Genomic DNA, 27098 nt, shown 5'->3' on the forward strand with positions numbered 1-27098 from the left:
TAATTATTTTCATTTTCTAACAATGGCCAGGACTTTCATGCCATATTACACAGTAATGGTTGAGGACACATTTGTCTTATTTATAATCTTAAAGGGAATGTGTCTAAAGTTTCTCCATTAAGTATATTTGCTGTAGGTTTTTTGTTGTTGTTTCCGAGGCAGAGTCTCACTCCATCACCCAGGCTGGAGTGCAGTGCTGTAGTCTCGGCTCACTGCAACTGCTGCTTCCTGGGTTCAAGTGATTCTCGTGCCTCAGCCTCCTGAGTAACTGAGATTACAGGTGCCTGCCACCACACCCAGCTAATTTTTGTATTTTTAGTAGAGACAGGGTTTTGCCATGTTGGCCAGGCTGGTCTGGAACTCCTGATCTCAAGTGATCTGCCTGCCTCGGACTCTCAATGTGCTGGGATTACAAGTGTGAGCCACTACACCCAGCCTTCCGTAGGATTTGATACATAACCTTTATCAAGTTAAGAAAATTTCTTTATGTTCCTAGTTTGCTAAGTTTACTGATGTTGAACCATTGTCGAATTTCTGGGATAAAACCTTCATCATGATGGATATATATATATATATATTCATTTAAATATATATATCTATCCATTTAAATATATATATATTTAAATCCTGTTGAGTTCAGTCAGTAAATCTTTTGTTTGGGATTTATACATCTGTTTTCATAAATGAAAAAGCCCTGTAAGTACATTTTTTAAAATTTTAATTTTAATTTTTTTTTTTTTTTTGAGACAGAGTCTCACTCTGTCACCCAGGCTGGAGTGCAGTGGCATGATCTCGGCTCACTGCAAGCTCTGCCCCCCGGGTTCATGCCATTCTTCTGCCTCAGCCTCCCAAGTAGCTGGGACTACAGGTGCCCACCACCACGCCCAGCTAATTTTTTGTATTTTTAGTACAGACGGGGTTTCACCATGTTAGCCAGGATGGCCTCGATCTCCTGACCTCGTGATCCACCCGCCTCGACCTCCCAAAGTGCTAGGATTACAGGCATGAGCCACTGCGCCCGGCCATAAGTACTTTTTAAAAATTGTCACTAACTGGTTTTGGAATTAAGATTGCCTTGGCTTCAAAATGAGCTGGATGGCATTCACTCTTTTTCTAAACTCTGAAACAATCTGGGTAAAATAGGAATTAAGCATTTCTTTCTTTTATAAAACAATTTATTTTTTTTTTGAGATAGAGTCTCACCCTGTTGCACCTGCTGGAGTACAGTGGCATGATCTCAGCTCACTGCAACCTCTGCCTCCCAGGCTCAAGCTATCCTCCTGCTTCAGCTTCCTGGAATTACAGCCTCCCGGCTAATTTTGTATTTTTTGTAGAGACAGGGTTTCACTGTGTTGGCCAGGCTGGTCTCGAACTCCTGATCTCAAGTGATCTGCCTGCTTTGGCCTCCCAAAGTGCTGGGATTACAGGCGTGAGCCACCACACCTGGCCGGAATTAAGCATTTCTTAAAAATTTCATAGAACTCGCCTATAAAACTAAAAGGGCCATCAGTGATAGACTGGATAAAGAAAATGTGGCACATATACACCATGGAATATATGCAGCCATAAAAAAGAATGAGATCACGTCTTTTGCAAGGACATGGATGAAGCCGGAAACCATCATCCTCAGCAAACTAACACAGGAACAGAAAACCAAACACCGCATGTTCTCACTCATAAGTGGGAGTTGAACCATGAGAACACATGGACACAGGGAGGAGAACAACACACACTGGGGCCTGTCGGGGGGTGGAGGGCAAGGGGAGGGAGAGCATCAGGACAAATACCTAATGCATGCGGGGCTTAACACCTAGATGATGGGTTGACAGATGCAGCAAACCACCATGGCACACGTATACCTATGTAACAAACCTGCACATCCTGCACATGTATCCTGGAACTTAAAATAATATATTTTAAAAAACAAACTAAAAGGGTCTAAAGTTTTGGGGGAGAGGATGTCTTTGACTACCATTTCAATCTTTTCGTGCTTGGCCTGGAATTAGTCATCTTCTTGATCAAACTGTTGCATTTTATATATTTCTAGAACTTTATTTCATTTTTTTTTTTTGAGACGGAGTCTCGCTGTCACCCAGGCTGGAGTGCAGTGGTGTGATCTCGGCTCACTGCAAGCTCCGCCTCCCGGATTCACGCCATTCTCCTGCCTCAGCCTTCCGAGTAGCTGGGACTACAGGCGCCCACCACCACACCCGTCTAATTTTTGTATTTTTAGTAGAGACGGGGTTTTACCATGTTAGCCAGGCTGGTCTCGATCTCCTGACCTCGTGATCCACCTGCCTCGGCCTCCCAAAGTGCTGGGATTACAGGTGTGAGCCACCACGCCCAGCCCCTATTTCATTTTTTTTTTCAATTTTAGTAGTGCAGAGTTATTCATAATGCTTTTTTCTTTTTTAAATAATCACTTTAGTGCCTGTGGTTATTTCTTCCTTTTCTTTTTGTATTTTATTTATTCACATCCTCTCTTTTTTTTTTTTGAGATGGAGTCTTGCTCTGTCGCCCAGGCTGGAGTGCGGTGGCACATCTCAGCTCACTGCAACCTCTGCCTCCTGGGTTCAAGCGATTCTCCTGCCTCAGCCTCCCGGGTAGCTGGGACTACAGGCGCCCGCCACCACGCCCGGCTAATTTTTTGTATTTTTAATAGAGACGGGGTTTCACCGTATTAGCCAGGATGGTCTCAATCTCCTGACCTTGTGATCCACCCGCCTCGGCCTCCCAAAGTGCTGGGATTACAGGCGTGAGCCACCGCGTCCGGCCCATATCTTCTCTTTTTTATTCTTGATCACTCTTGCCAGAGGTCTGTCTTTAAAAACATCTTTTCATGGAACCAGTTTTTGACTTTTAAAATAATTCTCACAGTTTTTGTTGCTGTTCTGTTTCATAGAGTTGTGCCAGGACTGAGCCAAGCATTTGCAGTTGTTTTCAATAACAACTGAGCATGCAAACTAGAGGTCAACTCTACTTTCAATGTATCCATAATTGGTAACTGTATCTGTCACAATGTAGTCTCACCAAAGCTGTAATTATTCCAGAGAAGTGGCCAGCTTGTTACCTTGGCCACAGTACATAGATAAGGGAACTGTTCACAGGAAATCATGAGAATAGATGCAAATATTGGAATGATAGCAATATGGTTGACACGCCAGCACTCACAGTCTATTCAGCAAATGTACCTTCTTCTCTTTAGGAAGGGCCGTGAAATCCTGGCTGGGAATTTTGCAGGACCAATCAGAGACATTGCTTTCGATGCTCATTGTTCCATTTCAGACCCCTGCTCTCATGTGCTTAGGTCTTCAATGGGTGATTTCTAGCGTGGGTATGGCAACTCACTTATCTCTGCTAATGTGTCTGCCTGTGCCTCAGTTGAGTGTAGAGGATTTATGGACAGGAGCCTTATCCCAACGTTGCCATCCTCCCCCGTTGCCCCAGATAAATGGGCAGATGAAAAGGCTGGAACAGTGTGCCAAGGATGCTCTGAAGGAGATTGTTGGAAAGATGAGCCATAAGACATGCCAGGTTTCTGGCTGCTCAAAATGTCACACACTATTCAATTTTTACAGCCAGTCCTGCTGAATTACCGTGAGGCCATCCATCAAGAATGGTCTCAGCTGTCTCCACAGAGATAAATAAGAATGATGTCTGAATGCCATTCTGTCTGTAACTATCTTTCACTTATTTTACCCTATGAGTTAGTCTGGTGGGGTTAAGCCAAGGGTGGGATCTGCTGCTAGAATAATGAATACCGGGACCCTCTGAGCACACTGGGTCCGTGTAACATTGTCTAATTGATCACTGGCAAAATCTCCCTCCCAGGGTAACTAGAGGAAGACAGACCAATAGAAATGCCTCCTTCAGAGTCACTGGTGTTGATTTTTCAGACTCATGAGGATTCCTCAAAGCTGCAAGGAAGGAAGCAATAACTCCTCAGGCACTGCAGCTACACCCAGTATTTCACCTGGGTAGTGCCCAAGAGTACCACTGTAGAACAGTTTGTCACAGGCCAGGTTTCCTGGGAAACAGACTCTGAGATAGAGATTTGCATGCAGGAAGCTTATTGAGGTGTGATCTCAGGATCTACACCTGAGAGGGCATGAGGGCTGCAGGATTGGGCAGAGAAAGAACCTGAACTGTGATGAGGTTGCACCCAAGGCCCATTTGACCCCATGGGGAGTTCTGGAGCTGGGATGATCCTTTAGAATTGTCTGCAATTGAGAGGAGGGGCCAAAGCCTTCGTTCTCCCACATTGGCCAGTCTCTGGATATGGGCTGCCCCTGGGAAGGGGACATGATCTTGGGTGAGGCAGGCATCTTCAGCTGAAGGCAATCCCCATGTAGGGATTCAGCGGCCAGCTGCCAGCTGTCAACACTCCCTGCAGCAGGGAGAATGAGTGCTTCAGTGGGACATTTGCACAGTGCACCACAGCACCCATCACAGTCGTCACCCCTTGTGCCGCTCACACTCACTTGCTTCATAGAGTAAACTTGGAGCACAGCTCCTCCAGGTTTCAGGTGATCTTCATTTCCTGGAATAACTTACAAGAGGAGGGTCAGTGAGACAAACTACAGACCCAGCTACTCCAACTGGTCTTGAGGCCTCAACTGATATTCAGTGTCTCCCTTCTCTACTACCCATTCTAGATTCTCTTCACCATTCAAGAACAACTGTCAGCATAGGTGGCTTACCTGCTGACACAATACAGATTCTCATCCCTGAAGGGTCTGAGCCCTGGTCACCATCCTCTTTTCAGACCAAGGTTGCTATATTTGTCCATTTCCTATCAAAACCGAGCAAGGAAGTATCAAGAGGTACCCAAGAATATCAACTGAAGGTCGAATATAATCCTTCCTGTCTCCCTTGTATAACAGAGCCCTACCTCCTCCTGAAGATCATGGTTAGACCTGCCAGGATAGTGACTCCTCTTATTGCCTGCTTGTCTGTTAGTGTGTGAAACCTAAAGTGACTGGGTAGAAGCAATAGTTTAAATTTTAGTAGGACTTTTTCTGCGCCCCTAGTGGAAGAGTTACCTCTCTAGGAACCAGAAACTCCAAACCTGCAGAGCTGAGAGTTGCAGGACAAGAAGCACAAATTCAATAAGCACAAATTTCTTTTTTTGTTTGTTTGTTTTGAGACAGAGTCTCGCTCTGTCGCCCAGGCTGGAGTGCAGTGGCGCAATCTCGGCTCACTGCAAGCTCCGCCTCCTGGGTTCACGCCATCCTCCTGCCTCAGCCTCCCGAGTAGCTGGGACTGCAGGCGCCTGCCACCATGCCCGGCTAATTTTTTTTTTTTTTTTTTTTTGTATTTTTAGTAGAGATGTAGTTTCACCTTGTTAGCCAGGATGGTCTCGATCTCCTGACCTTGTGATCCGCCCGCCTCGGCCTCCCAAAGTGCTGGGATTACAGGCGTGAGCCACCGCGCCCGGCCAATAAGCACAAATTTCAATAAAAACTGAGCAAGCAAGCTGGAGGTCAACTCCATTTTCTCTCTCTCTTTTTTTTTTTTTGAGATGGAGTCTCGCTCTGTTGCCCAGGCTGGAGTGCAGTGGCGCCATCTTGGCTCATTGCAACTTCCGCCTCCTGGGTTCAAGCAATACTCCTCACTCAGCCTCCTGAGTAGCTGGGATTACAGATGTGTGCCACCACACCTGGATAACTTTGTATTTTTAATGGAGATGGGGTTTCACCATTTTGGCAAGGCTGGTCTCAAATTCCTGACCTCAGGTGATCTGCCCACCTCAGTGTCCCAAAGTGCTGGGATTACAGGTGTGAGCCACCATGGCCAGCCTCATCTCCATTTTCAATGCATCGATAATTGGTAACTATATCTGTCACAATACAGTCTCATTAAAGTTGTAAGTATTCCAGAGAGGTAGCCAGATTGTTACCTTGGCCACAGTACATAGATAAGGGAACTGTTCACAGGAAAAGATGAGAATAGATGTGAATATTGGAATGACAGCAATATGGTTGATGCATGCCAATTTTGATGAAGTCCAATTTATCTTTTTGTTTTCTTTAGTTGCTTGTACTTTTGGTGTCAAATCTAAGAACCTACTGCCAAATCTGATGAAGATTTAACCCTAGGTTTTCTCCTAATAGTTTCATAGCATTACCTCTTAAATTTAGGTTGCTGATCCATCTTGAGTTAATTTTTGTTTATAGAGTAAGGTAGGATTCCAACTTCATTCTATGGTTATAGAGTTGTTCAAGCACCATTTGTTGAAGAAACTAGTTTTACCCATTGAATAGTTTTGACATCCATGTTAAAAAATCAATTGGCTGTAGATGTTTGAGTTTATTTCTGGACTCCCAATTCTATTCATTTATTTCTACATCTAGCCTTATGCCAGTACCACACTGTTTTGATTACTGTAGCATTGTAGTCAGTTTTAAAATCAGGAGGTGTAAGTCCACAAACTTCGTTTTTCATTTACAATGTTGTTGTGGCTATTCAGAGTCCATGCAGTTCCATATGAGCATCAGAGCCAGCTTTTCCATTTCTGTCATTGCAGGTCCTTTTGATAGGGATTGTGTTAAATCTGTAAGTCTTTTGGGGAGGGGGTATTGCTATCTTAACAATATTAAATCTTCCAAACTATGAACATGGAATGTCTTTCTATTTATTTAAGTCTTCTTTAATTTCTTTCAGCAATATTTCATAGTTTTCAGTGTACAAGTCTTTCAACTCCTTGGTTAAATTTGTTCCTTGGCATTTTATTCTTTTGGAGGTATTGTAAATGTAAATTTTTTTTTAGTTTCTGTTTTGGATTGTCCATTGCTGGCATATAGAAACAAAACTGATTTTTTTTTAAAGCTTTCCTGTGCTTGCTATTATAAGTAATACTTTAAATTTTTTTTTTTTTTTTTTTTTTTGAGACATGGTCTCATTCTGTCACCCAGACTGAGACGAGTGCAGTGATGCGATCATAGTGATGGCAGGGGCTGCTGCCATCATGCCAACTGCAGCAGGGAGGTGTGGCTGGAGCTGTACACTTCATGGAGCCGGTGGGAGCCCTGCCCCTTCTGAGTTGGGACTGGAGCTCCCTGTGCGGCTGCAGCCGCCCAAACCGCAGCTGCAGACCCAGGCCTCCTGCTCTACGGAGCAGGCAAAGCCCCGCCCTCTTGGGCACCACCGCCGCCCAAACTGCAGCTGTGGATCCGAGCCTCCCTGTGCTCTTGGGGAAGCCGGGAACAGGCAGGCTCTGCACTCCCTGGTGCAGCCGTAACCACCCGACCTGCTACTGCAGGGCCTCCCACTCCAGGAAGCAGGCAGGAGCCAGGGACAAGCAGGAGCCCTGCCTATTCAGGGTTGGTGGGGTGGGAGCTCCTGGGTGCAGCTGAGGCTGCCCTCCCAGGCACAGGACCTGGGCATTTCTGTAGCCTGCACCCTTGGGCGCCCCAGGAAGGAGCCCCCATCTCTGCAGTCTCAGGGGTATCTCCTCCCACTGCCTGGCCTCTCTCCACTCCCAGCACCGGCTCCGATCTCAGAGCGGGGTTGGAGCCAAGCCCCGGGGCCATGAATGGCAGCAGGAGGCAGACAGAGTCCTGGGCAGAAGGGGGTGGGATCCTCAGTAAGGCCCCATTCTCAAACCAGGGAGGGCCTGAAGGCTGGGGGCTGGGCTGCCAGAGTGAGGACTTGTGGTGCCTCTTCCAGGCCCACCCACAGCTGCCCACAGACCAATCTACATTCACTTCTTCCCCTCTGAGGTCCATAAAAGCCCTGGACTCAGCCAGAGCAGGGTAGAAGATGGCCAGAGGACAAAGAAGGCAGAGAGATGGCAGGAGGATCAGCTGCAGAGAGGAGTACCCTTTATGCTGAGAGCTGCAGAGATGACCTGCCAGCAGAGAGAAGCTATCCTCTCCCACTGAGAGCTTCAGAAACCTGCAGAAATGTCCAAACGACCTGCCTGCAGAGAGGAGCTATCCTCTCCAGAGCCTCCTCTCTGCTATGAGCTGAATATTCCATAGGATGACCTGCCTACACTGAGGAGCTACCCACTCCTCTGAGCTGTTCTAACACTAAATAAAACTCTTCTTCACCCTTCACTTGTCCGCATACCTCATTCTTCCTGGATGCAGGACAAGGACGTGGGCAAAGGTGCCATGACCACAAAGGTTTCCAGCCAGGAAAATCAACACCCCAGATATCCGGTAACAATAGCTCTCTGCAGTCTTGACCTTTTGGGCTCAAAGGATCCCCCTGTGTCAGCCTCTTGAGTAGCTGGGACCATAGGCACAGGCCATCACACCCAGCTAATTTTTTAAATTTTTGTAAAGATGGGGTCTTGCTATGTTGCCCAGGCTGGTCTCGAACTTTTGGGCTCAAGTGATCCTCCCACTTCAACCTCCTAAAGTGCTGGTATTACAGGCATGAGCCACTCTGCCTGGTCCTACTTTCAGCTTTTTATATGGTCCTTACTTTAGTGTGTGTGTTTTAAACACCACAACTGTATCATCTCAGGGTTCTGAAGGTCAGCAGTCCAAAATGAGTTTTGTAGAGCTAAAATTAAGTTGTGAGCAGAGCTACATTCCTCCTGGAGGCTCTAGGGGAGAATCAATTTCCTTGCCTTTTCCAGCTTCCAGAGGGTGCCTGCATTCCTTGACTTGTGGCCATTCATCCTCAAACTCACCAGCGTAGCATCTTCAAATCTTGCTCTGGACTGGGCACAGTGGCTCAGGCCTGTAATCCCAGCACTTTGGGAGGCTGAGGTGGGAGGACTGCTTGAAGCCAGGAGTTCAAGACCAGCCTAGGCAACAAAGTGAGACCCCTGTCTCTTTTTTTTTTTTAAATTAGGTATGGTGGCATGCACCTGTAGTCCCAGCTACTGGGAGGCTGAGGCAGGAGAATCACTTGAGCCCAGTAGTTCAAGGCTGTAGTGAGCCATGACTGTGCCACTGTACTCCAGCCTGAGCAACAGAGTGAGACCCTGTCTCAAAAAAAAATCTTGTTCTGATCCTGATTCTGATTCCTCCGATTCTGTTTCTACCATCATATCTCCTTTATCTCTGACCCTCCTGCCTCTTTAAGAAAAATTGTGGTAATATATATATAACTTAAAATTTACCATTTTAACCATTTTTAAAGTGAATAGCTTGGTGGCATTGAGTACATTCAGATTGTTGTGCAACCACAACTGATTTTTGTATGTAGATCTTGTACCCTACAAATTTGCTGAACTTCTTTATTAGCACTAGTAGTTTTTTGTGTGTATTCTATGGGATTTTCTTTTTATTTTATTATATTTTATTTTATTTTTTGAGACGGAGTCTCACCCAGGCTGGAGTGCAGTGGCACAATCTCGGCTCACTGAAACCTCCGCCTCCCGGGTTCAAGTGATTCTCCTGCCTCAGCCTCCTGAGTAGCTGGGATTACAGGTGTGTGCCACCTTGCCTGGCTAATTTTTTGTACTTTTAGTAGAGACAGAGTTTCACCATGTTGGCGAGGATAGTCTCAATCTCCTGACCTCGTGATCCGCCTGCCTTGGTCTCCCAAAGTGCTGGGATTATAGGCATGAACCACTGTGCCCGGCCTTCTGTAGGATTTTCTATATGTAGGATGATGTCATCTGCAAACAGAAATAGTTTTACTTTTTCCTTTCCAAGTTGGATGCCTGTTATTTCTTTTTCTTGCCTAATTGCTGTAGCTAGGATTTCCAGTACAATGTTCAATAGCAGTGGTGAAAGCAGGCATCCTTGCCTTGTTCCTGATCTTAGGGGAAGAGCTTTCTATCTTTTACTGTTGAGTATGAGCTTAGCTATAGGTTTTTCATAAGGAATTCCTTTTTATTCTTAGTTTGCTGGGTGTTTTTTTCATGAAAGACTGTTGAGTTTTGTCAAATGCTTTTTTTTTTTTTTGCAACTACTGAGATGATCATATGGTTTTTTTCCCTTTGTTCTTTTAATGTGGTGTGTTATATTGATCTATTTTCTTATGTAGAACCACCCTTGCATTCGTGGGATATATCCCACTTGGTCACGGTATATAATCATTTTTATGTTCCATTGAATTCAGTTTGCTAGTATTTTGCTGAGGATTTTTCTGTCTGTTCATAAAGGATATTGGTCAGTAGTATTTTTTTGTTTGTGGCATCCTTGTGTCTTTGGTATCAGGGTCATGCAAGCCTTATAGAATATGCTGGGAAGTATTCCTTTCTCTTCCATTTTTTGGGAGAATTTGAGGTAGGATTGCCGTTAATTGTTCTTTAAATGTTTGGTAGAATTCACTAGTGACATCATCTGATCCTAGACTTTTCTTTGCTGGGAGGTTTTTGATTACTGATTCAATCTCTTTACTTGTTAAAGATTTGTTGAGATTTTATATTTTTTTCTTGACTCAATTGTGATTGTTTGTGTGTTCCTGGGAATTTGTCCACTTCATCTAGATTATCTGATTTGTTGCATACAGTTGTTCACAGTATCCATAATCCTTTTAATTTCTATAAAGTTGTTTTTAAAATTTCTGATTTTACAAAAAATTTAAAAAAAATAGATGTTGGTATGGATGCAATGAAAAGGGAACACTTCTACACTGCTGTTGGGAATGTAAACTAGTACAACCACTATGGAAAACAGTGTGGAGATTCCTTAAAGAACTAAAAGTAGAACTACCATTTGATCCAGCAATCCCACTACTGGGTACCTACCCAGAGGAAAAGAAGTCATTATATGAAAAAGATACTTGCTCACACATGTTTATAGCAGCACAATTCACAATTGCAAAAATGTGGAGCCAAATCAAATGTCCATCAATAATCAACATGTGGTTAAAAAAACTGTGATATATATATCTCCACACAAACACAATGGAATACTACTAAGCCATAAAAAGGAATGAATTAATGGCATTTGCAGCGACCTGGATGGGACTAGAGACTATTATTGTAAGTGAAGTAACTCAGGAATAGAAAACCAAACATCGTATGTTCTCACTCATAAGTGGGACCTAAGCTATGAGGACCCAAAGGCATAAGAATGACACAATGGACTCTGGGGACTCGGGGGGAAAGGGTGGGAAGGGGGTGAGGGATAAATGACTACAAAAAAATTGGGTTCAATGTATACTGCTGGGGAGATGGGTACACCAAAATCTCACAAATCACCACTAAAGGACTTACTCATGTAATCAAATACCACCTGTTCCCCAGAAACCTATGGAAATAAAAAACTAAAAAAGAAAGGGATTATATACTCCGGCCAACTGGCATTCATCCCAGGAATGCAAAGGTGTTTTAACATCCTAAAATCAATTAACATAACATACCATATTAATAGAATAAAGTGTCAAAACCATAAAAAAATTTCTGATTTTAGTTATCTTTTTTTTTCTCTCTTTTTCTTAGTCATCCTAGCTAAAGGTTTGTAAATTTTGCTGATATCTTCAAAGAACCAACTTTTGGTTTGTTGTTTCTTTCTATTGTTTTTCTATTCTCTACTTCCTTTCTCTCTGCTGCCATCAATTTTTAGTTTGTGTGAACATTCCGAGCTTTCTCATCCATGAACCAAGCTTGGCTTTTTCCCTCTTCCATTAATTAGCTGGTCACAAAGAATACCCCATGAAGCCCTAAGTGTGAGCTGGGGCAGAGGCACAGATGGAACAGTGGTAGATGGTTGAGGGGTCTGCGTCACTTGCTTAGCCACTTGCTTGTGCTCTCTGGCTTTGCTTGTAACTGATCTACGTGTTCCACCTCCATCTTCTGAAGGACTGCTTTTTGGCCTTCCTAAACCTATGACTTGGTGGGTCTGACAGAACCCAGGTCATGATGGTTAGTTCTGGCTGTGTGATCACTTGATTCCCCCTGGTCAGGCACTTGTCTCTACCTGCCACCCACCTTCCTCTGAGAGTCAAGTGTCACCATCTACCGTCTGTCATTTTAGGATTCCATCATCCTCATTGCTATCAGTGAGCTCCGTTCTGTAACAGCATATCCTACCATCATTCCCAACCATCCTGATGGATGGCCACTGAGTTTCTCATTGATGCTGGCTCCCCTGTTACCCATGCATTGTTTATTGCTTTGATAAAGTGTGTCCTTGGGGGTCCTCCAGTGAGGACTTTATATAATACAACCCCTATATTAGTTGCTCAGGCTGCTGTACCAAAATACCACAGGCTGGGTGGCTTAAACAACAGACATTTGTTCTTTCACAGTTCTGGAGGCTGGAAGTACAAGATCAAGGTGTCATCAGGGTTGGTTTCTGGTGAGACCTCTCTTCCTGGCTTGCAGACAGCCATCTTCTTACTTCTTACTGTGTCTCACATGGCCTCTTCTCTGTACTTGCATGGAGAGCAAGATCTCTCTGAAGTCTCTTTCTCTCCTTATAAGGATACCAGTCCTGCAGCATTAGAGTCCCACCCTTGTGACTTCATTTAACCTTAATTACCTCCCTATGCTCCCTATCTCCAAATACAGTCACATTGGAGAGTAGGGCTACAACATATGAATTTTAGGAGGGCACAATTCAGTCCATAACAATCCCCTAGCATGCCTATTTTTCTGTGCTTTTTGGTCTTCCTTCCACAGCCTGCCATGGCAGTTCTCCCATTTCTACCTCATTCAGTGGTGCCCATTGGTTTCTCCAAGCTTCCAACAATGTGTGTAACACCATCTCCCAAGGGTCCTGCCAAGGTTTAAAATCTCATATCATAGATGAGTGGGCATCTATCAATAAACTCTCCCTTAGCCAACTTTATGGCTTACCTCCTGAATTAGTTTACTCGGGCTACCAGAACAAAATACCACAAACTGAGTGGCTTCCAACAACAGAAATTTATTGTCTCATGGTTCTAGAAGTGGGAAGTCTGAAGTCAAGATGTTGGCACGGCCATGCTCCCTCTGAGACTCTGGGTAGAATCCTTCCTTGCCTCTTTCTAGTTTCTGGTGGTGCTGCCAATGCTTGGTGCTCCTTGGCTTACAGCTGCATTTAGCCTCTGCCCCATCTTCACATGGCATTCCCCTGTGCATCTTCACATCATCTTCCCTTTGTGTGTGTCTGTGTTCAAATTTTTTCTTTTTAAAGGACACCAGTTGTTTTGATGTAGGGCCCTTCTAGATGACCTCATCTTAACTTGGTTAAGTCTGCAAGAGTCCTTTTTCCAAATAAGGTCACATTCTGGGGTACTGGAGGTTTGGACTTCAAAATAGCTCTTACGGGAGACAGTTTTAGTCATAACCCCTCCCTTGATACAGAATCCTCAGAATCTCATCCATACTCTCTGGGCTTCTGCCATTACATGGTTTGCTCTTACAGTCTTTTGAAATATAGCCACTCTCCTCTCTTAGCAGGCCCGGCACTTTAGTGGCTGGGTAATGTTATGACTGAACCCTAGTTATTGACCTAGCAACCAGGAGGAATGGTTGGGGTAGATCCCAGTAGGGGGTGGGCTATGTGTTATCTTGCAGGGTAGAGGCCTCTGCACCGTCTTCAAACAAAAGGCTATCACTAGCCTTAAGTATAGTCACTCCACCTCTCTTTTTGGTTACTGTTTGCATGGAATATATTTTTTCATTCATTTACTTTCAATCTATTTGCGTTTTTGAATCTAAAGTAAATCTCTTGTAGATAGCATATAGTTGGATCATGTATTTTATTCATTCTGCTAATCTCTGACTGTATTGGAGAGTTACATCTATTTACATTTAACGTAATTACTGATAAGAAAGGACTTACTTCTGCTATTTTGTTATTCATTCCCTGTATGTCTTACTTTTTTTGTTCCTCAGTTCCTCCATTACTGCCTTCTTTCATATCAATTGGATATTTTCTAGTGTAACACTTGAGTTCTCTTGCCATTTCTTTTTACTATATATTTTTGGGTTATTTTCTTAGTGGCTGCCCTGGCGATTATAATTAACATCTTACATTTACAACAACCCAGTTCATATCAATGCCAACTTAATTCCTTTTCTTTTTCTTTTCTTCAGAGACAGGGTCTTACTCAGTCACCCAGTGCAGTGAGGGTGCAGTAGCATAATCATAGCTCACTGCAGCCTCGAACTCCTGGGCTCAAGTGATCCTCCTGCTTCAGTCTCCCAAATAGGTGGAATTACAGGCACATGCCACCATGTCTGGCTAATTTTAAAACTTTTTGTAAAACCAGGTCTCACTATATTGCCTAGGTTGGTCCTGAACTCCTGGGCTCAAGTGATCCTCCCACCTCAGCCTCCCAAAGTGCTGAGACCATAGGCGTGAGCCACTATGCCTGGCCTTAATTTCAATAGTATACAAAATTGTTCCTCCATATAGCTCTGTCCCCCTTCCCATGTTGTTATTGTCACAATTGTATGTTTATACATTATGTGCCCATTAACATAGATTTATAATTATTGTTTCTTATAGATGTCTTTTAAATAAGATAGGAAACAAGGAGCTACAAACCAAAAATACTTTCTAACAAAGTTTATTATTATTATTATTATTTTTTAGACAGAGTCTCACTCTGTCGCCCAGGCTGGAATGCAGTGGTGTAATCTTGGTTCACCGCAACCTCCGTCTTCTGGGTTCAAGCGATTCTCCTGCCTCAGCCTCCTGAATAACTGGGATTACAGGCACCTGCCACCACGCCCAGCTAATTTTTGTATTTTTAGTAGAGACGGGGTTTCACCCTGTAGACCAGGCTGGTCTTGAACTCCTGACATTAGGTGATCCACCCACCTCAGCCTCCCAAAATGCTGGGATTACAGGGTGTGATCTACCATGCCTGGCCAATACAGACTTCTATATTTGTCTATGTACTTACCTTTACTGGTGTCCTTTATTTCTTTATGTGGGTTTGAATTACCGTCCAGTGTCCTTTCATTTCAGCCTGAAGGACTCCCTTTAGCATTTCTCATAGGGTAGGTGTACTAGTGACGAACTCCCTCTGTTTTTGTTTATCTGGGCATGTCTTAATTTCTCTTTCATTATAAAAATCAATTATTTAAATTAGTTCTTTTAAAGAGGAATTTCTTTTTCCTCTGTCCCATTTGCTTAGTGGTCAGCTAAAAATTGTAGAGATTTCCTTAAATTTCTGTGTGTTTGCATGTTGGGGCACACCTTCAACACTCAGCCAGGCAGTTTAAAACTCTGCCTTAGCCTTCACTTCCTGCTTGTATGGAGCCTGAAGGGCAGCCAGAGGTGGGAACTTAGGGTCTTCTCAGGTCTTTTCTGAGCCTGCACATAGTCCTGGGCATGCATGCGGCCTTTTGGATTCCCAGGAATATGCCAGAACTTTTCAAAGCTCTTATTCCCAAATCACCTCATTATTCAGATTTTTCTCCCAAGATTTTTGGTTAGTCTATTGCCTGTCCCAACTATTATCCATTGCCTCAGATAGCAGTGACTAACACAATTACCTATAAATGTTTTCAGAGTAAGTTAAAATGCCACAAAGCTCATCATTCCTACTGAGGTTCAGCCTGTTTTTCTTAAGTAGTCTCCTGGTTGCTGCAAGCTTTGAGTTAATTTCCAGAGTTCTGAAAAAGTTGATTCTGACCATTTTTGCCTGTTTTTTCATTGCATTTATGGAGGGATGAACTTTTGGCATTTCTTATTCCACCATTTTTGCTAGGCACTAGCCTTAAACAAGGTGGAGTGGGCCACTTCTGCAGGCCCAGAGGGTTTGGGGTATATGGTGAGTTAAGATTTTTTTGATAGCATTGATCCAGATGTCGTGTTCCATATCTCAAGGCGCCACTCCTTCCCAATCAGGGCCCTGATCTTGGTAGAGCGGACTCACTGGAGTTGAAAATTTCACTTTCTCTGGAGCTCTGCTGCTCTTATAATTAACTCCTAGGCCTGACTCTCAGCTTTTTCTGTCCACTGGCTACAGTAGATAAGGGTCTCTTTTAATGCAGCTGGCATGGGATACTGCTGGCAAGAAATTCACTGGCCTGGTGCAATGTCTCAGGCATTTAAGAGGTACAAGGGAAATAGTAATTATAAAGACTATTGAATTTTTGAAATATATAATACTAAGAGAGTACATTTCAAATGTCTAATCATAAAAAATGATAGGTAATTGAGGTGATGAATATGTTAATTTGCTTGATTTAATCAGGCCACATTGTATTCATATATCAACACATCATATTGTACCCCATAAATGTAGATAATTATGATTTGTCAATCAAAAATAATATTGATAATAATTTTTTTAAAAACACATTGAACAAAAGATTATGGAATTGGAGGGATGTTTCTGGAAGCATCCAATGCATTGGAAAAAAATAATGAAAATTGAAGGTGATATCACTAATTAAATGCTAAGAATAAAAGCCATAGAGTCTCCTTAAAAGTACTAATAAATGAAATAATATTGAAAAACACTAAATTGATCCAAATGATAGCATGACAAATAGCAAGCACTCATCAAGATGATTAGCTTAAAATTAAGTATATTGTAATTATATTACGTGTAAAGTAACTGGTTAGATATGTATACAAGGAATACACCAAAGAAAGAAAGGAAGCCAATGTGACTATATTTTCAGACAAAAATGAGCATTATGGACAAAAGCATTACTACAGATAAAGAAGATGTTATCATGATTAAAAAATGTTCGATTCACCAAGAAGATATACCAGTTCTAAATGTGTATGCTTCTAATAAGAAGGCCCCAAAATAAAGCAAAAATTTAATTACAAAAGGAAAGCCCAGTCCTTGATCACGGTAGAGATTTTACTTATTTATTTGTTGGTTTATTTATTTATTTAACAGACAAGGTCTCACTCTGTCACTCAGGCTGGAGTGTAGTGGTGTGATAATAGCTCACTGTAACCTTGAATTCCTGGCCTCAAGCCACCCTCCCCCCTTAGCCTCCCAAAACACTGGGATATAGGCATGAACTGCCATACCCAGCCCATAGGGGAGATTTTGACAAACCTTGCTCAGTAACTGATAGTACAAACAGACAAAGGTATCAGTAAGGATATAGAACATTTGTACAACTCAACTAACAAACATGACCTAATAGGCATAGAGAGAATAATGTAGCCAACAAGTATAGAAAATAACTTATCAATTCCAATAAGATAGTTACAAAAGATTAACTGTAGATTGGGCCATAAAGCAAGTTTCAACAAATTTCAAAAAATGGTGCATGGTCTCTACCTCAATGCCAATAAGCTAAAAATCAATACTAAAAAGATAATGTAAAAGTCTCTTTGTGTTTGGATTTAAAAATAACTAATAATAATAATTTCAACTTTTATTTTAGATTCAGGGGGCACATGTGCAGGTTTGTTATGCGGGTATATTGCATGGGGCTGAGGTTTGGGGTACAGATTCCCTCACTCAGGTAGTAAGCATAGTACCAAATAGGTAGTTTTTCAACCCACACCCACATCCTCATCTTCCCCCAGTAGTCCACAGTGTCTATTGTTCCCATAAGTGAAAACATGCAGTATTTGATATTCCATTCCTGTTATTATGATCTCCAGCTGCATCCATGTTGCTGCAAAGGATATTGATTTTATTCTTTTTTGTGGCTGCATAGTATTCCATGGTGTATACGTACGATATTTCATTTATCCAGTCCACCATTGATGGGCACCTAGGCCAATTCCATGTCTTTGCTATTGTGAATAGTGAAAATAAGACAATATTTTGAACTGAATGACAATGAAAATTCTATATACCAAAACTTGTGGGACACAGATAAAGCAGCATTCATTAAGAAATTTATACCCTTAAATGTATGTATTAGAAAAAGGAGAAAGCCTGAGGCCGGGCACGGTGGCTTATGCCTGTAATCCCAGCACTTTGGGAGGCCGAGTAGGGTGGATCACGAGGTCAGGAGATTGAGACCATCCTGGCTAACATGGTGAAACCCCGTCTCTACTAAAAATACAAAAAATTAGCCGGGCGTGGTGGCACGCGCCTGTAGTCCCAGCTACTCGGAGGCTGAGGCAGAAGAAAGGCGTGAACCCGGGAGGCGGAGCTTGCAGTGAGCCGAGATCACACCACTGCACTATAGCCCGGGTAACAGAGCGAGACTCTGTCTCAAAAAAAATTAATGAGCTAAGCATCCATATCAAGAAGCTAGAAAAAGAACAGCAAATTTAAACCAAAGGAAGTAGAAGGAATGAAATACCAAAGAGTAGAAATCATGAAATAAAAAACAAAGATGTAATAGAGAAGTTCAACAAAACCAAAAGTTGGTTCTCTAAAAAGATTGATGAAATTGATAAATCCATGTCAACGCTGATAGAGAAAAAATGAGAGAAGACACAAACTTATTAGTGTCAGGAATTTTAAAAAAGATATCACTATAGATCCTTCTGATGTGACAAAGATACTAAAATGATATTTTGATCAGTTTTATTGCAATAAATTTTAAAAATTAGATGAAATGAGCGAAGTTTTAGAAAAATAAAACATATCAAAAAGATGCGGCCAGGCATGGTGGCTCACATTTATAATCCCAGCACTTTGGGAGGCTGAGGTGGTCAGATTGCTTGAGCCTAGGAGTTCAAGACCAACCTGGGAAACATAGCCAGGCCCCATCTCCACAAAAATTTTAAAAAAGATGCAAGAAGAAATAGAAAATCTGAATAGTTCTAGAAATACTGAATAAACTGAATCTTTTAAAACTCCCCCACATCTCTCCCAGTGCGTCACCCATCACACCATAGAAACTCTAGTTCTAGATAATTTCCCCTAAGAATTCTACCAAACATTTAGAGGCAAAATAATACCAATATTATAAAACTCTTCTAGACAGTAAAAATGAGGGACCACTCCTGCACTCCTCTGGTAAAGCCCACATTACCTAGATAAGGAAACACAACAAGAGCATTATGAATAAGAAAAATTACTGGCCTGTCTTTCTCAAGAACATAGATACAAACTACACTAACAAATTATTAGCAGACCGAACCTAGCAATAGAACATGGGGAAAAATAAAAAGATAATATACTTTTACCATGTAAGATTTTTTTCAGAAATGCAGTTATTTTGATAGTAGAAAATCAACCAATAGAATTTGCCACATCAACAGGAAAGGCAAGAAATATACAATCCTCCTTAAAAATGCAGAAAAAGTGTGTGTTTTTTTGGTGTTTGGTTTTTTTTTTTTTTTTTTTTTTTTGAGACAGAGTCTTGCTCTGTCGCCCAGGCTGGAGTGCAGTGGCGCGTTCTCGGCTCACTGCAACCTCCGCCTCCCGGGTTCAAGCAATTCTTCTGCCTCAGCTTCCCGAGTAGCTGGGACTATAGGCGTGTGCCACCATGCCTGGCTAATTTTTGTATTTTTAGTAGAGACGGGGTTTCACCATATTGGCCAGGCTGGTCTCGAGCTCCTGACCTCGTGATCCGCCTGCCTTGGCCTCCCAAAGTGCTGGGATTACAGGCGTGAGCTACCGCGCCCAGCCAGAAAAAATGTTTTATAAAAGTAACATTCATTTATAGATACGAACTCTTGGCAAACTTCTCTATTCTGATGGAAGTTATCTGCAAAAAACTTACAGCAAAAATTATACTTAGTGGTGAAATATAGAAATGGTGAAATATAGAAACCTTTTCTTTGAGATCAGGAGAAAGAGAAAGATCCCTACAATGGTGCCAGCTATTCCAGCAAAACAAGAAAAAGAAAAAGAAAGTAAAAGTAAAGAAGTAGACAAGACAAAGTAAAATGAATTATTTGTAGATAATGTTACTGGGTACATAGAATAGAATAACAAACAGAAACTGAAATTCAGTGCTATTTACCACGGCACCAAAAAATATCAACTACTCAGGAATGACTTTTTTTAAAAAAAGCACAAGCTGTCCTGCAGAAAACTATTAAATATTACTGAGAGAAATATTTAAAAATAAACAAAAAAAAAAAAAAAAAAAGAGAGAGAGAAATATACCATGTTCCAGAATTGGAAGGTTCAATACTATAGAGATATAAATACTTCCCAAATTGATCTTCAGATTCAATGCAATCATAATCAAAATCTGAAAAGGTGTTTTTATTTGTCTGTTTGTGGAACTTGACAAATTAAAAGTTTATGGAAATTCCATACTGAAAGTTTGTGGAATTCAAAGGCCCAAGAACTGTGACATGCTTGAAGATTGAGACTTGCTCTACTCTGTATTAAGACTTATAAACTGACAGTATATGCAACTGAAAATAATTGAAATAAAAATAAACCAGCATGACATAATAGAGGGTCCAGAAACAAATCTTTGCGTATATGGAAATTTGATTTACAACAAAGGTAACCTTGTAAGACAGTGGAAAAAGAATGATCTTTTCAATAAATGGTACAGGGATAAAGGGATACCTGTATTTGCAAAAATGAAACTTGGCTGACCTGAGGTCAGGAGTTGGAGACCAGCCTGGCCAACAGGGTGAAAGCCCGTCTGTGTTAAAAATACAAAAATTAGCAGGGCGTCATGATGCGTGCCTGTAATTCCAGCTACTCAGGAGGCTAAGGTGGGTGAATCACTTGAAACCGGGAGGCAGAGGTTGCAGTGAGCCGGGATCGTGCCACTGCACTCCAGCCTGGGCAACAAGAGTGAAACTCTGTCTCAAACAAACAAACAAACAAACACTCCTACAAATCATTAAGCAAAAGACAGACAAACACAGTAGAAAAGTGGGCAAGAGATTTGAACAAGCATTTAGGAAAAGAGTGCAAATAAATGACAAAAAGGGGCTCAATCTTATTAGTGAGAAAGGAAATGGAAATGAAAACCACAAGGAGATACCATTATACTCCCACTAGAATGGCTAAAGTTTAAGAGTGACAATACTAAGTCTTTGCAAGGATATGGAACAACAGGAACTTTCACACTGCTAGTGGGAGTGTGAAATAGAACATTTTCAAAAATAATTGAGCATTATCTACCAAAGTGGAGGATATGCATAACGCTGAGAACCAAAAATTCCACTCCAAGATTTATACCAGTCAGAAATGCATGTACACGCATAAACTGCTCATAGCAGCAAATACTCATTAACAATAGAATGGGTAAGTACATTTTAATATACAAATGCGGCCGGGCGTGGTGGCTCATACCTGCAATCCCAGCACTTTGGGAGGCTGAGGATGGCGGATCCCCTGAGGTCAGGAGTTCGAGACCAGCCTGGCCAATATGGTGAAACCCTGTCTGCTGAAAATACAAAATTAACCGGCAAGGTGGTGGGCACCTGTAATCCAACTACCTGGGAGGCTGAGGCACGAGAATCTCTTGAACCCGGGAGGCAGAGGTGGCAGGGAGCCGAGATTGTGCTACTGCACTCCAGCCTGGGCAATAGAGAGAGACTCCATCCCAAAAGAAAAAAAAATGCAATGGAACACTAGTGTACAGCAATGCAAATGAACCACCTGTAGCTTATATCCAACAACATAGTTGAATCTCGGAAACATAATGATGAGCAAATAAAACCAGACACAAAAGAACACTTTCTATGTTATCTCATTTATATAAAATTCAAAAACAGGCAAAACTGAACTAGTATGTTTAGGGATGCCTACCTAGGCTGTAAAAGTATAAGAGAATGCTAAGAAATTACTACCAAGAAGTTAGGTTAGTGGGGAGAAGAGTGGGAATGGGTGGGATACAGGGGGGTGCTTTGGTGGTGCTGGCAATGTTATGGTTCTTTTTTTTTACTTTTTCAAAAATAAGTTTTTAAAGAAAAATTAGAGATGGGGTCTCACTATGTTGGCCAGAGTAGTCTCAAAATTTTTCTGGTTCTTGATTATAGAGTGGTCATTACACAAGTGTTTGCTTCATGATAACTCACTAAACTGTACAATTATGTTTTACAATTTTATTTTTAACAGCTTTATTAAGGTATAATTCACCCATTTAAATGGTACAAGTCTCTGGCATTTGGTATATTAAATTATTAATTTTTTGAAATTGTAGTAAAACATATATACCACAGAAAATTTGCCATTTTAACCATTTTCAGCATACAATTCAATTGCATTAAGTACATTCACAATGTTGTGCAACCTTCACACTACCTGCTTCCAAAACTTCATAAACCCAAACAGAAACTCGGTACCCATTAAGCATTAACTCCCCATTCTCCCCTCTCCCTAGCCTTTGGTAACTTTTATTCGGCTTTGTCTCTTTAGTAACTTCTATTTGGCTTTGTCTCTATGAATTTGCCTATTCTAGATTTTTTTTTTTTTGGAGGCGTTGAGATCTGCTTGATTTATTCCAATTATTTAATACCCACAATGTCGCAACTGTGATCCCAAAGTGTGCAAAGTTAAAGCCTTAAACTGCAGCTGAGGAGAGGGCAGGAATGGCACACCTGGGGACGGTGGTGAGTCAGGAACGATGGGCAGGTGGCCATGACCAGGGCAGTGTCCTCCCCAGGGCCAGGGACAGGGGAGTGGCCTGAGGAGCAGGACTCAATTGGAGCCCAGTGCCGGAGAAGCGGGCAGAGACCTCCCGCTGGCCTAGGTCAGGAGCTCAGAAGTGCCACATGGCTGAGGGGGCAGCAGCCTGGGAAGGGCCAGAGGCAGGGCCAGGAGAGCACCATTTCTTGGGGAGCTGGGGGGCAGGGAGGTGTCCTACAGGAGAAGCCAGGAGGGGCGGCCTGCCCCTGGGGTGGGGGCCAGGCTGGAGCAGGCTGCAGCAAGAAAGACCTGAGGCAGGCGCAGGGCCTGAGAGCCTGGCTGGCTGGGCTGGGCTTCCCAGGGCAGCCTGGCCCAGGGAGCGGTCCTGACTCTGTGGGGGATGCCCAGCGAGGGGCAACAGTACCCTCAGGGCCTCCGGTCCTCTCTCCCTGGAAAGGAGCTGGGGAACCCATAGTGTAAATCTGTGGATCACTCAGTTACGGAGGGAGGCTGTGCCCGAAGGGGGAAAGCGGGGCACGCCCCTTCAACCACCTCGGCCTCCACCACTCTCCTCAGTACAGCCGCTTCTCGTAAGAGTGCAGGCCATGAACGCCACCCTCGATCTGGGCCGACACGGTCCGCTTCTCAAACTTGAGCTCTCCTGAGTACATCATGGACCGAAGGACAGCCAGGCTTCGGGCCCCGATATCCTGGCAACTGTGCTGGATGCCCGCTATGAGGTAGGGCACGAACTTCTGAATGGACCCTTTGTCCTGGATGGAGCCCGAGATACCCTGCGCGAACTTCACCTTATCCGCCTCGCTGAAGTATCGTTTCTGGCTGCTGCTGCTCTTCTCCATGGCATCCACAGAGCCCATGCCCTGATACTTCTTGAGCGGCACCCCGTCTGAGAAGAAGTATTCACCGGAGGCCTCCGTGGTGGCGGCCAGCAGGGAGCCCATCATCACTGTGGAGGCTCCAAGGGCCAGGGCCTTGACCACATGCCCCAGGGTCTGGATGCCGCCATCAGCTATGATGGGCACACCAAAACGCCAGGCATACTCGGCCACCTTGTACACAGAAGTGCCGTGGGTCCAACCACAGGCCATCACTTCCGGGGTGATGCAGATGGAGCCGCAGCCCATGCCCACGTGCAGCCCATCCACACCAGCGTCAATCAGGTTCTTGGCCTGGGCTGCTGTCACCACATTCCTCCCAATCACCTGGAGGTGGGGGTACTTCTGTTTGATGTAATGCACCATGGCAATCTGATACACCGAGTTCCCTTGGGACGAGTCCAAGACTATGACATCGACGCCCGCCCGGGTGAGCAGGCCCAGGCGGAATTTGTCATCTTCACAGGTGCCCACAACTGCCCCGCATAGCAGCTGCTTGTGGGAATCCTTGGAGGCCAGAGGGTAGTCTCGGTTCTTCTTCAGGTCCGTGCGGGCGATGATGGCCACCAGCTCATCATGATCATTGACAACAGGCAGCTTCCCTTTCTTGCTATGCTGCAGGATCTCATTTGCCTCTTTGAACGTCACGCCTGCTGGAGCCACCACTAGCTCCATCCTTGGCGTCATCACCTCACTGAGGAGGGTGTGTGGTCCTTCTCAGCAAGGAAGTCGATGTCTCGGGAGGTGACGATGCCCACCAGCTTGCTGCCGATGGTGCCGGTCTCAGTAATGGGGATGCCAGAGAAGCCATGCCGCATCTTGGCCTCCAGCACATCACCCACAGTGTGCAAGGGGCTCAGTACCACAGGGTCTGTGATGAAGCCCTGTTCAAACTTCTTGACCTTCTGCACCTTGTTGGCCTGGAACTCTGGGGTGCAGTTGTGGTGAATGAAACCAATACCTCCCATCAGAGCCATCGCGATGGCCATGTCGGCCTCTATCACAGTGTCCGTGGGAAAGGAGATCAGTGGCGTCTTCAGCGTGATCTTCCGGGTCAGGGCTGAGGTCAGGTCCACCTCACCAGCTAGGAAGTCTATGAATCCTGGGAGAATCAGGAAATCGTTGTAGGTGAGGTCGTCAGCGCTGGCAAAGAGCTGCTGTGCGGTGAGCCCATCCTCGGGCTGGTAGCGGGTGCCGCCGCTGATGAGGTAGTCCGCCATGCTGCCAGCGACACCCTGCGACCTGACGTAAACACCCGCGCCGCCACCCGCCTCTAACGCAGCCGCTGCTGACGCCACGCCGCGGCCACGCTGCCGCTGCTGACGCCACGCCGCAGGTAGGGCGGGCCAGGGGCTTATTCTAGATATTTCGTATAAGTGGAGTCATACAGCATTTGTCCTTTTGTGTCTGGCTTCTTTCACTTAGCATAGCATTTTTAAGATTCATCCATGTTGTTGCATGTATCAGAATTTCGTTCCTTCGTGTAACTAAATACTGTTCTATGATAGGGATACACAGTTGGCTCTCGTATTGTGGGTTTGGCATTCTCAGATTCAATCAACCTCGGATTGAAAATATTGAAAGACTATACGTAGTGGCCCATGTCTGTAGTCTCAGCTACTTGAGAGTAATGCGGGAGGATCCTTGGAGCTCAGGAGCTTGAGACCAGTCTGGGTAACGTAGTGAGATCTCCCATCTCTAAAAAAATAAAAAAATATTACCCAAAAAAAGCCCAATAAAAATAATACAAATAAAAAACAATATGCTATAACAACTGTTTACATAGCATTTACATTGTATTAGGTATGGTATAAGTAATCTAGAGATGATTTAAAGTATATGTTATATGCAAGTACTACACCATTTTATTTAAGGGACTTGAGCATCCCAAGATTTTGGTATCTGCTGGGGTCCTGGAACCAGTCCACTCATGGATACTGAGGAATGACTGTATTATGTTTTGTCTATCCGTTCATCTGCTGATAGACACTTGGGTTGTTTCCACCTTTTGGCGATTGTGAATAGTGCTGCTGTGAATATTGGCATACAATGTTGGCATACTCTCTTTGAATCTTTGCTTTTCATTCCTTTGGGCATATACCCAGGAGTGGGATTGCTGGGTCCTATGAGTATATTAATGTTTTCAGCATTTTTCTACAAGCTTTACATTTCACAATGAAAAAAAGAGAGAGGGAGGTGAGAAGAGGAAAAGGAGACAGCAGATATAGACAATTCTTTTGAATTTTTTTTTTTTTTTAAGAGACAGGGCCGGACCTGAATTCCTGGGCTCAAACAATCCACCTGCCTCAGCCTCTCAAGTAGCTGGGACTACAGACGCATGCCACCCGCCTGGCCTCTTTTGAATATTTTGTTTCTATGGGAAGCAGAGAAGTGGGCAGTGGCTGCAGGAGGAAGTGGGCTCAAGGGAAAGTTTTTTAAGACAGGAGAAATCAGAAACGTTCTTATGCTAATGAGAGTGATGTAGTGAAGAGGGAATATTTAACAGCGCAGGAAAGGAGAGAATTGAGGGAGCTGTCCTTGCGTGGATGAGAGGGGATGGTGTTGGTTTGAGCTAAGAGCAGGGGACAGTTCATCCCAAGTGGCAAGTGGGAAGGCAGATTGGTGGGTACATATGGTGGCAGAGGCTGCCAAAGTCCTTTTTCTTTTCTTTTCTTTTCTTTTTTTTTTTTTTTGAGACGGAGTCTCGCTCTGTTGCCCAGGCTGGAGTGCAGCGGCGCATCTCGGCTCACTGCAAGCTCCGCCTCCCGGGTTCACGCCATTCTCCTGCCTCAGCCTCCAGAGTAGCTGGGACTACAGGCGCCCGCCACCACGCCCACCTAATTTTTTGTATTTTTAGTAGAGACGGGGTTTCACCGTGTTAGCCAGGATGGTCTCGATTTCCTGACCTTGTGATCAGCCCGCCTCGGCCTCCCAAAGTGCTGGTATTACAGGCGTGAGCCACCGCTCCCGGCAAAGTCCTTTTTCGATGGTTTCAGTTTGCTGGACAAGCCAGGAACAAGGCCATTGGTTGCAAGGGAGGAGGAGCTCTTGTAGGTGGCAGCGCACGGAGGAGGTGGGAAGTTGTCACCTAGGAGAGTGGAAGGAGGAATGGACTGGGGATATGTAAGATGATGGCTGGATGGCATTTAGGGTGCAAATGAAGGTCCTGGTCAGATTCATTTACCCATGGATAGACCCGGCTCCCTCTTGGATTAATTCCCGCTTCCCCAGAAGCCCTTAACTGCATCAACAAAGGTAAATGGCAAGTCCTCAGTACTTTGCCCTCTCCTAGCAGGAGTCAAGAGGGGGCTGCGAGCCTGGGACAAAAATCACACCCCCGCCCCAAGCCTTCTACCTGACCCCTTTCATCAGGGATCAAGAGGGGCCATTAAGGATTAAACATTTACTGGGCAACCACTAGAAGCCAGGTAATAGCACTAATACCTACTATTTACTTACCATATGCACGATGCTGAGTACTTTACATTTATTGTCTAGTTTAACCCTTTTAATAACTCCATGAGCAAAGTACTATTAATTGACCCATTTTACAGATGAGAAAATGGAGTCTCAGAAGATTTAAACCCTTGTTTATAAATTCCAGAATCTAAACCCTTAAGACCTGGTGGATGACCTGAATATAAAATCCAGATCCAGTCCCAGACCTCAGGCATACAAACAAATTATTGAACTGCACTTTGCACATTTATTCTTTTGCCCTGGTCTCCCCAGTCCTCTTTCTACTTTTGATAAATGCAGACCCCACCCTCTCCCAGACCCCACCCTCTTCCTTTCCCTTTAGCTAAGCTAAGGTAACCAAAAGGCCAAGTTTGCCCAGGACTGATGGGTTTCCTGGGACTAGAGACTTTCGATGCTAAAGTTGAGACCATACCAGACAAAAGACCATTTCGTCTCCCTAGCTGC

The 27098-nt window shown here is 43.8% G+C and overlaps 1 protein-coding gene across 1 annotated transcript; it reads right to left on the minus strand.

The window, feature by feature from the left end:
- Positions 1-21885: 21885 nt before the first annotated feature.
- Positions 21886-24394, minus strand: LOC473569 (inosine-5'-monophosphate dehydrogenase 1-like). The gene is given in 2 exon segments (XM_054676393.1): positions 21886-23881; positions 23884-24394. Coding segments are annotated over 2 exon segments (1542 nt in total). The 3' UTR covers positions 21886-22850.
- Between the last annotated feature and the right edge of the window lie 2704 nt (positions 24395-27098).

The sequence above is a fragment of the Pan troglodytes genome, chromosome X (assembly GCF_028858775.2).
Source record: "Pan troglodytes isolate AG18354 chromosome X, NHGRI_mPanTro3-v2.0_pri, whole genome shotgun sequence".
Taxonomy (NCBI): Eukaryota; Metazoa; Chordata; class Mammalia; order Primates; family Hominidae; genus Pan; species Pan troglodytes.